Source organism: Oncorhynchus gorbuscha, linkage group LG06 (assembly GCF_021184085.1).
Source record: "Oncorhynchus gorbuscha isolate QuinsamMale2020 ecotype Even-year linkage group LG06, OgorEven_v1.0, whole genome shotgun sequence".
NCBI classification, from domain to species: domain Eukaryota; kingdom Metazoa; phylum Chordata; class Actinopteri; order Salmoniformes; family Salmonidae; genus Oncorhynchus; species Oncorhynchus gorbuscha.
In genome coordinates, this window is record NC_060178.1 from 83,673,748 (window position 1) to 83,684,959 (window position 11,212).

Below are 11,212 nucleotides of genomic sequence, written 5' to 3' on the forward strand. Positions count from 1 at the left end.
GATCAGGTGAGTAGAAGGACTTGAGTTCCTGTATGTTGTTATGATTACACCATGAGTCCTTAATCATAAAGCATACACCCCCGCCCTTCCTTTTCCCAGAGAGGTGTTTATCTCTGTCGGCGCAATGCATGGAGAAGCCCGGTGGCTGAACTGATTCCGACAACATATCCCGAGAGCCATGTTTCTGTCAAGAGACTGGACATTGGCTACTAGTATATTCGGGAGCGGTGTGCACGTCTGCGGAGCCTGGCCAACTTCTGCGGAGCCTGGCCAACTAGCCGCTTCGTCTGCTCCTTCGTTGTTTTGAATCGCCTACTGGAATTAGCTCCATTGTCCTGGGTGGTGGTCCGAATAGAGCATCCACTTCGGTTAAGTCGTATTACTGGTCGTAATGTTGGTAAGTTGACATTGCTCTTATATCCAATAGTTCTTCCCGGCTGTATGTAATAAGACTTATGATTTCCCGGGGTAACAATGTAAGAAATAATATATTTTAAAAAAATACTGCATAGTTTTCTAAGAACTCGAATCGAGGCGACCATCTGTCGGTGCTATGCTGGCTCGTTTATTAACAGAGTCATGTGATACTGTTTGTTGGCCAGGGTTGGCCTAAACTCCGTGCTTTGCTGCAGATTATCTGATCTACAATTCACCTCGCTGTCCAAACCATTGTACATCAACTAGCTCTGGTCCAGGGCATTAAGTGCAGCTTGCTAATACTGAGCTCAGCGTTAGCAAGCCACACTAATGCCCTGGACCAGAGCTAGGTATCGACATGCTGATGATGAAGAGATTAGTGAACCTGCACATGCATAGCCTAGCTAGGAATATGGGTTTAAAGAAACGTATTAGTCAAGCCAAACCTTGTTGACGACGAGCAGATAGTAATGTCCTCCTCTCTTCACACACACAAAATCTCCCCTATGCTAAAAGCTCATGATCTGTAATAGAAGACCATGTACTGTATCATGTATACTGGACATTGCTGAGTACAATTTCATGTGTAAATCAAACTATTATATATCATAAATGTGAAATGTATGAATAATGTATATGTAACAAAATAGCTGTAAAAAAACAAAGTTACTGTTATCATCCAAAGGAGAATGAGCTAGCTTGCTGATGGGCTAATAAAAAATAATACAAAAATAAAAACTCTCTCTCTGACACACAAGCGCACACACTAATAGTGGATCATCCCTGCTAGCTGAAGAGGATTGAGGTCCAAAGTGCTAGGTGGCAGAAAGCTTTAAAGCTACAGCGTAGTCAGCCTGAAACACACCAACCCTGATAGACAGATTCTCTCTCTTTCTCAGACGTGCCTCCACTACCCATGAAGTTGCCACTGCAATAACCTGCTGATATTACACTACTGATGTTAGTATGTAGTTCTGTTGGTGGGCGAAGTGAGTGGATCTCGGTCTCTCTTTCGGTAATTTCTCTGGTTAACTGACGACTGTGTGTGCGAGCTGTATGGGTGAGGGGGCGGACAGCCAACTCAAGATTCTGACCCAGATTCAGGCACCCGGCCCTCCACAGACCAACCTCGCCTCAGAGACAAGATGACTTCTCCAACCAGTTTGTTTACTGGAGCTCAGCTTTCTTTATAACCTATCCTCAAGGTTTTACCAACTTCCCCACCCCTGACTCCACCAGAGACGGAGCTGACCAACTTTGATCCAGTGTGTGAGATTGAGTGAAAGAGAGGAAGAGGCTTCCACCCATGACTCATCACTACAGAGAAAGAGTAGCACAACTTTGACTGTATGTCTACCACCCCTGACCACAGGGTCTTCTGGCAGCTTCACTCAGACTAACACCCAGTAAATGACAGGGTCAGTTGGATGTCCAACAATATGTGTGGTGGTTGTATTCTTATGGGAGTCTCCCCTTCAACCCACTACATACCAAGCAATGATATTTACAGTGCCCTCTAATTTTTGGCACAGTGAAGCATTGTCTTTGCTTTTGATTCTATACTCAGATTTGAAATCAAACAATGACTGAGGTTAAAGTGCAGACTGTCAGCTTTAATGAGTGTATTTTCATGCATATTGGGTGAACCTTTTAGAAATTACATCACTGTTAGTACATATTCACCCCCATTTTGGGGTAGCAAAAGTATTGGGACAACTTCACATGTGTATTAAAGTAGTGAAAAGTTAAGTATTTGGTCCCATATTCATAGCACACAATGACTACAATTATCAAGCTTGTGACTACACATTCGTTGGATGCATTTGCTGTGTGTTTTGGTTGTTTCAGATTATTTAGTGCCCAAAAGAAATGAACGGTAAATCATGTAGGGGTCACTTAATGTAAATAAGAATATGTTTAAACACTGCTACATAAATGTGGATGCTACCTTGATGGTTAATCCTGAATGAACCGTGAATAATGAGTGAGAAAAGTTTAGACACACAAATGTCATAACCCCCCCAAAAACAAAATCACCACCACGTGTTATTGTAATGGTGGGAGGTTATGTCTTGGGGGTATGATATTTGTGCGTCTAGCTTTCTCACTCATGATTCACGGTTCAGCCAAGATTATCCGCTATCATGGTAGCATCCACATTCACGTAGAAGTGTAGTTCAGTATCAGTAAGTAAAACTATTTACTTCACAGATCTGAAAATAAAGGCTGACAAGAGAAAAGAAGAAGAGACTTGAGTTGTGATCAAGAAATGGAGGGAAGTATCTTAAATGCCTTGATTTATTTGGAACCCTCCAATTGATGTCCTTTATTTTTCATTTCAAAATATTTACAAAAAAAAGTTTCCCATTTTTTTCATCTATTGGTTGACTGTTCTTGTAACAGTTCCTTTCCAGCATTTTTTTAAACCAATGCTTAAGTCAAACAGTCCAGTTTCTCATAGAAAAAGTTCATGAAAAAAAAACCTCAACCATTACTTCCACTCATCTTTTTTATTTTTCACTTCGTTTTTTTATTTTATTTTTTTTTATTCCAGAGTGCTTTATAAAACTCTTCCCCGCATGCTTACAGCTGCAAACAGGAAGCCGAAAGCGTGTGCTTGTTAAAAGGAAGTGACGTCACCCTGCAGGAAGTACATTATTAACGCATAGTCACCGTCACACTCCCAGATGCTTGAGTTGATTTGTTTGGTCTGTCCAGTACAGTCCAGGCCATGTAGTTGCTCGCCGAGCCACCATCCTGTCTACGAGTCCAATTGTCTTCAAGACAAACATGATACCTGCTCATATGGTATGATTACTCATATGCCATATGGGAATCACTCATGTCATGATCCAAATATTAATAAAAACTTTAAAAAAAGGGAGGTCTCTCAGATGGAAGAATTCAATCCAATGGGAAGCCTGGCAGCACAACGGAAGGGGGTCGGATCCCCTCTCTGATGGGATTTGGATAAATGGGAATAAAGAAGGTCCATAATGAAGTAAGTTTACAGTTGCCCCAAAACCCTGATCTAGGGACAGGTTCTGCCATTTGACCCACTGATGTTTAAGGTTGGGACAGGTCAGCTGATCTTGGACCTGGGTCTACAGGGAGGGTAGCTAATCCTAGATCTGTCTACAGAGCAACTTCTACACAGAAAGAAATCCCAACACACCCCCATCCCCCGCCAAAGTGCATGGGAGGGGGTCCCAGTCCACACACAGAAGAGAACTTGGAAGAGCGAGTGTGTTCAAGCTGCACAGTACATCCCTGAACTCAGCAAGGAGAGGAGACAAAACCAGAGCTGTAACAGTAATAAACCATTGTTCTCTTTACAGTTATCAGACCATGTTCAATAAACATGGAAAATAATTATAACATAAGGCTATCGATCTCACTACAACGGGGAAGGAGATGTCGCTAAAACATTTCAGTTGAGCTGAAGTGCTTCAGCGTCAACAGTTTTTGCACAAAGACACGTATATCATCATACAGTACACTGTGTCTGACAGAGAAAACGAATACATGTCAACCCTGCCCCCGAGAGTGCTTGTAAGTGCATCTATACGAGTCGTAACATGGTGCTTAGCAGAGGACTGTCCGTATAACATGTAGAAGTGAATGTCTGTGTGTACCTGTATGTATGTAGGTTCTGTGTTTGTCTACATATGTAGACATGTGTTTATTTAACTAGTAGCGTAGTGCTTAGTAGAGAGCTGTTTGCCTGTAGAAGTATGTGTGTGTATAGATAAATGCATGTATGCGTGTTAACTGGTGACATAGTGCTTGGTGGAGGGCTGCCCATACAGGCCATAGAAGTCTGTGTGTCTGTGCGTCTGCTGTGCGTCTATCCAGTCTCTGACAGCCAGCCCTTGCATGGCTGGTGCTCCAGAGGCCAGGCCAGGGGGAAGGGGGTAGTCCTGGGTGCTTACCCAGGGAAAGGAGCCTGAACGTGGGTAGGGAGGGTGGCCGCGGTGGCCCGACACAGAGGGTACCCCAGAGCAGTAGCAATTATCCATGGTACACACCAGGATCTTACGCCCGCCATACTGGGGGAGCACTGCCTGCTGAGAAGTATGGGAGGAGCTACCACCAGCAGGGGGGAAGTGGGAGGGACCGAACACAGACCCTGAATGGTGATTTGTTAGAGAGCCACTTCCACTTCCTGTTCCGCCATTTTCATTCATGTGGGAGGAGCCACAGGGAACCAGAGGCTGCTGATTGGAGGATTGGCCCTCCCCGGGGGCAGAGTTTGGGCCTAGGTAGGGCTGCTTGGATGAGGAGTCCTTGAACCCGGAAGCAGAAGTTTTCCCAGTGCTTCCGTTGCTTTCTGGGAACGCAGAGGAGTGTTTGCGTTTCTCTGCCCCGGAGCCAAGGCCGCTGGGATAAGCCTGGACGGACTGGAGGAACGAGGAGGGAGGGGCTAGGGGGGCTGGAGGGGGGAGAGGTAGAGAAAGAGGGGGATCAGACTTACAAAGCTAAATATTAATTCCCTTGATCTACCAACACAAACAATCAGATACAGGTGTGAAGATTCTATAAAGATGATTCTCTTAATCCTACCTTCCAGTGTTTTCCGTAGGCTCTTCTCCCTCTTGGAGAGTTCTGACAGGAACAGCTTAGAGTTGAGACTGCCCACCTTGTAGGGAGGGAGCGCACTTCCCACGCACGCTTGAGACCTGCAACACACAAATATGTATGCAACAAGCCTGGTATATTAGCGCTCCATTAAAAATATAGTTCCGGTTTGGTCTCCCTGTTACATGTCTGATCCTGTCATAAAAAGATATGTAAGGAGTTTGGAATTCTGTTCAAAATAAATAAAATAGTCATGTGTATCATGACAATTGTAACATGACTACAGTTGTAATGTGTGCAATAAGCCATCTCTCACCTCTCCATGAGGATCTTGACAGGTTTAGTATTCTTCATGAAGCCCAGCTCCTCAGCCTTGCCGAAGGCCGTGTGGACCGAGCTGAGCAGCTTCTGGGCCTCGTGTCTCTGTTCTCCCAGAGCTAGAACCTGGCCCGCGTTCTCCTGGCAGAACCTAGAACGCGCCCGCTCTAGAACCTCCAGTGTTCGGGACAGGTCTTCTTCCAAGAAGTGCTGCATCCGCTGGTACTGCACACGCACCTCCTCTTTTAGCTCACACACTCTATCCTGTAGGAGAGAACACACACCGTTATACACACAGTATACATGCATGTGCATGGGTGTGTGCAGCCTGTGCTCACTGGCTAAGGTGTGGGAGAGAAAGAGTGTTTGTGAGAGAAATCAGACATACCTCCACCACACACTTGTCAGAGTCGAGTTTACAGAGCTGCTCATCGATGTCCTGAACTCTCTCCTCCACCCTCTCCTGCTGCCGCAATAGATTTTGCTGAGAGAGAGAAATGGTAATGTCATTAATAGTTGGGTTCGATAACTCCTCATACATACCTGAACAAATAAAATCATATGAGAAGAGAAACGCCATCAGGCCTCTAGGTGGCTGAGGCAGCCAATTTAGTCTCCATCTAACAAACAGTTTATCTGAGGGAGGGAGCTGTCATGGCAACCAAGCGCTATTTCTGGTGAATGAGGAATGAGCTAGAGAGATACTCTTCTCTCCTCCTTTCTCAGAACACCACATACACTAGGCCCACTCATGGTACTGTTGTCAAAACACTAGTTATTCTGGGATGGTGTTGGCACGGCTACAACACACATGCCCAGATTGGCCAAACCAGAGTGCCACGCCACAATTATACTTCCTGGGGGCAAAGATTATAAGTAGGGCAGGACACTGCTCTTATACCATCTCACTGCATGCCCACTGTAGTAGTGGTCTTTCACCTGAATGCTGATAGATTCAGGCTCAGAGAAGAATCCTGGGGCAGGGATGATGGGGGATGTTCAGTACCTTTAAGGGGTACTGGGGGGTGACTGATGGATAGAAATGGCATATCTAACATATTTTCCACCAGGACCCCCAGTGGAAAAGAGTGATATGGGGAGGTAGGTCAGTCATGCCCCGAGGAGGTGGGGTGGAGCTGGGGACCATGGTGGAGAGGTCATGGGGATCATCTCTACCCCCTCTGCCACCAACACAAGATGCACTTAAGCAGTAACACTGTCACAGTACATTAACTTCAGGCTCCCAGAGTCACTCATTACAAAAAAATGGAGATGGTAGTCAGTCACAGGGAAAAAACAGAGGACAGGAATTCACACTGTAGTTCATTATACAAGAACCTTCCTAACCATTCCAATGTGGTTGATCTCCCCCCCACACACACAAACACAGACAGAGAGTAGGCTACTAACAAGCTAATGCACACAGAGTATTAACAGAGCCAGAGGCAAGAAGTAGTCACCAATATGAGTCAGGAGAAAAGCCTGTATGACTGACTTGCCCCTCATATCCCCAATAGGGGATAGTTTGTCATTTTTAAACCAACCACAGCTTTCCTTTCTAGAACCCAGCAAATAAGAGCATCACAAGAACAAAAAGGAAACCATAAACAACCATTCCTCCTCTTCTACCACAGAAGAATTGCACTTCATTCCTCCCCCTCCATACAACCCCCCCTTCTCCCGGCTGGCGGTCCCAGGCGAGGATGCACCTGTGCTGGGGAGATAAGGCTGGCTTAAACCCCTCATTGTTCCACCCCTCTAACACATTGTTTGTCACTCTCAACAGATGAGAATGGGGGTTGGATTGGATCACAATTGGAAAAATGCATACACCCGAGGACTGACAGTCCGACACACACACTTATCCCCAATTTGAGCCGCTTTGTTCTTAAATCAAAGAAGTGTGTGTAAAAAACAGATTTTAGTCTTACCCGTATATCGTTGCGGCGTAGCTCCACGTCAGTGACTCCGTGTCCGTGACTGGGATGGCATCGTGTGAAGCAGCAGTATTGACACACGGCTGTCTGTTCTGCCTCACAGTGGTACAGTCTGTACTCGTCGTGCTGAGGACACGTCCAGGCCTTGACTGCCTCAGCCTCCACCAGCAGGTGTCCCAGGGCGGAGCAGGGCTGCTGCAGGTGTGTCTGGACATGGCTCTGGCAACAGGGGGCGCTACAGCGCAGGCAAACCTTGACAGCCGGGAGTGGGGGGCCACGGCGGCACAGAATACACTGCAGCACCGGCGAGGCGGCCTTCTCTACAGACAAAGCGTTGAACTTGTCCACGATGTTGGACAGCTTGTGGTTCTTCTCCAGAGCAGGCTTCTGACTGTAGGCGTGGTTGCACTCAGGGCAGCGGACCAGGGAGGAGTCTTTAGCCCAGGCTTCGGAGATGCAGCCCCGGCAGAAGTTGTGCTTGCAGGGCAGCTGGATAGGTTCGGAGAAGACGTGCAGGCAGATGGGGCAGATCAGCTCCTCTTCGAAACAGTTCCGCCATGTCTCGGACAGGTCGGAGGTTGCCATGTTGGAAGCCATTTTGGGAGCGGCGGACAGACACGCGATGAAGACCTTCTCACATGAAAAAAAATAACAATCCTATGGATTGACTATGGATTTGTAGCCATGAAATAAGCCCCTGACTATAGATCAAATGTCTTGAGGACTGAGGGAAGACCTATGACTCTGTATACAGAAAGTCCAGTATGTTACTAGTCCTTTAGTGATATTTGTCTATTGTGCAACAAACTCAGCAATAAAGTGTTATTATTATCACTAGCACTTTCAACCAGTTTAGTCCAACCGACTGGTGAATGAATGTCCTCAGCTCTCAACTATTGCTTTAAATCCAGGCAGCAGTGCACATCCTGTTTGTGCAGAGCAGGTAAACCTAGGCAGATTCCACAGCCACCAGGAAAGGCCTCAGGGAAAGATGAAAACACCCCGGTGATTACGACACACGGTCCGGGCTGACGTTATGCAAATTACCGTAAAGGGTTAGCAAGGCCTTCGTTTCTCTGAAATCACACGGTTAGGCAATAACCGGCTACTGTAACGGCTGACGAATGGTTCACTTTGTGCGTAGTATAGCCTAGGCCTAGTTCTCGCAGCTAAAAATGGTTCGTATTTCCAGCTACGGTATGATAGCAATAAAGGCACAGAGATCTACCAAGCAACACGGTTCAGACATTAAATTGAATCGGTCTAAATTAGGGTCGTTTGTACGGTTACATCACCGCCGAGCCGAATTTATTTCTATACAGCTGATGAAAGGCGGACGCTCACCTTTTCCTCTCCGTCTGCGTAGCCCTTCACTTTAGCTTGACAAGCTAGCCTTGACTTCCTTGTCCGCTTATGTTTGTTTCTCAATCGATTGAGGTCCAGAAATGAAGATAAGTAAAAGATTGCGTTTTCGAAATTATTCCTATACAGTCACCCTGAATAAAGCCATCTGTAAATCGATGAAGCTTGCCCAAGGTTGATACAACGGCGATGTTCCAAAGGGCACATTAATTGTTATTTTATCCTCTTCCAATAATACACCGACTATTTTGGGTACGTTCACAATTAATACGATTACGCTCGTGACATCTTTTTGGTACAAGGATGAAACAAAAATACAAGGATTGCAAATCAGATACATGTGACAAGTGTCCTTAGCCCTTCAATAAACATTGCACCACGTTGCGACGGACTTTGATCCTCACAATAGCGACATAACTACAGCCTATTTATTTGATGTGTAACGTCGTCAGCTATAAAGCTTCCACAGGCAACACTCGCATATCTGTACACAAGGCCTAGACTTTTCTCACCAAATACTCTTCTCGGCTACTTGGGCCTAAAAGACTTAATTATTAAAAAGGTCCAACAATTATTCGTTAAAGGCGATTTACTGCATAGTTTATGGTTTAACCGACTTCAGTTCATAAGCACAAAACAAAGGCCAGGGTTTTTAGAATCCACTGGAATGTTGGCTTCTGTGGCGAGCCTTCGGATCATACACACAGACCGATCAAAACGTATCCAGGCCCAAAGATGTGTCCTGGCTTCATTCCTTTGGTTTATCAGGGACGGATCATAACTATTATCAGTTCACGTTCAGCTAAAACCATTTCACTCCACTGACTTCGTAAGCTTAAATGAAATCGTTTTAATTCTGAGAAGTCATCTCACCATTTTCTGTCGCTGCACAAACAAATAAGACTACCTTACAATATTTACGACTACCACGGTTTTACATATTATTACATATAAATGCACCAGTCTAATCTTAATTTAAAGGGGATGTCGCTGTTCTGGCCTTGTTAAAGGTAGCGGTCATCAATCTTGCGTTCCTCGTCAAAAAAAGAAAAAGAATGAATCCACCGAGGATATAGGGCCTCGGTTATTCCCAAAACTCGTTTGGTTTGCAAATCACACCGAAACAAAAAGATTCCGTCGCGTTCAAACACGCCTCGCCAGTTCTTTCGGGTTCAGCGGTGTATATGTGGCCATTTTTCGAGTCCTTCTGTCCCGTTGTTAATAGCCGAGTTGCCTTGATCATCCAAATCCAATCCGTCTCTGAATTCTAATTTGCGACCCTCGTTTTTAAATCTCTCTCTCCCTCTTTCTAACTGAGCGTAGGGGCAAGGAGGAATGCTAGCTAGATAGACTAGTCGTTCAATCGGGTTAAACATCGGCTCACCCCTCCTTCCGGCTGGTCCCGTTGCTCCTCTACCATCACGTGACCTGTCACACAACCTATGCGTGTCACGTTTTTAAAGGAAGGCGTTGATGTGCAAGAACTGGAGAGGAGCATATTCAAATATCTATTAAGAAGTTACGATACGTTTTTATTTTTCACAACTATAGGAAAAAACGTGTTTATACTCAAATGTTTCTCTCCACAGAAATCTTTAAAAGGATATACATTTTTTTACACGATTCAAAGATAAAATCATTTAAAAAATAGCCAAATAAATAAAATAAAATGGTATATGTCGCATAGACATATTTAGCAGATGTTATTACAGATGGTGGCCTTAGGCCTCACTCCCCCCTATCTGAGATATCTACTGCAGCCCTCATCCTCCACATACCCACCGATCCTGTAGAGGTTTTAAAGGTCCCCAAAGCACACACATCCCTGGGTTTCTTGTCTTTTCAGTTCGCTGCAGCTAGCGACTGGAATGAGCTGCAACAAACACTCAAACTGGACAGTTTTACCTCATTCTCTTCATTCAAGGACTCAATCATGGACACTCTTACTGACCGCAGTGGCTGCTTTGCGTGATGTGTTGTTGTCCCTACCTTCTTGCCCTTTGTACTGTTGTCTGTGCCCAATAATGTTTGTACAATGTTTTGTGCTGCTACCATGTTGTGTTGCTACTATGCTGTCTTGTCATGTGTTGCCTTGCTATGATGTTGTCTTAGGTCTCTCTTTATGTAGTGTTGTGTTGTCTCTCTTGTCATGATGTGTGTTTTGTCCTATATATATATAGCTCAAAAAACTAAAGGGAACACTAAAATAACACATCCTAGATCTGAATTAATGAAATATTCTTATGAAATACTTTTTTCTTTACATAGTTGAATGTGCTGACAACAAAATCACACAAAAATTATCAATGTAAATCAAATGTATAAACCCATGGAGGTCTGGATTTGGAGTCACACTCAAAATTAAAGTGGAAAACCACACTACAGGCTGATCCAACTTTGATGTAATGTCCTTAAAACAAGTCAAAAGGAGGCTCAGTAGTGTGTGTGGCCTCCACGTGCCTGTATGACCTCCCTACAACGCCTGGACATGCTCCTGATGAGGTGGCGGATGGTCTCCTTAGGGATCTCCTCCCAGACCTGGACTAAAGCATCCGCCAACTCCTGGACAGTCTGTGGTACAACGTGGCGTTGGTGGATGG

At 45.1% G+C, this 11,212-nt stretch overlaps 1 protein-coding gene across 2 annotated transcripts; it reads right to left on the reverse strand.

The window, feature by feature from the left end:
- Nucleotides 1-2,697: 2,697 nt before the first annotated feature.
- trim8b (tripartite motif containing 8b) lies at nt 2,698-10,581 on the reverse strand. 2 transcript variants are annotated; one of them, XM_046354337.1, is made up of 6 exons: nt 10,395-10,581; nt 7,245-7,880; nt 5,702-5,797; nt 5,312-5,577; nt 4,981-5,096; nt 2,698-4,849 (listed from the first exon to the last, which is right to left on the reverse strand). In XM_046354337.1, the coding sequence occupies exons 2-6, from the start codon at nt 7,845-7,847 to the stop codon at nt 4,185-4,187; spliced, it is 1,746 nt and encodes a 581-aa protein (XP_046210293.1). In that variant the 5' UTR covers nt 7,848-7,880; nt 10,395-10,581; the 3' UTR covers nt 2,698-4,184. The 2 variants fall into 2 exon arrangements, with proteins under 2 accessions (XP_046210293.1, XP_046210292.1); XM_046354336.1 differs by lacking the exon at nt 10,395-10,581 and adding an exon at nt 9,997-10,336.
- Between the last annotated feature and the right edge of the window lie 631 nt (nt 10,582-11,212).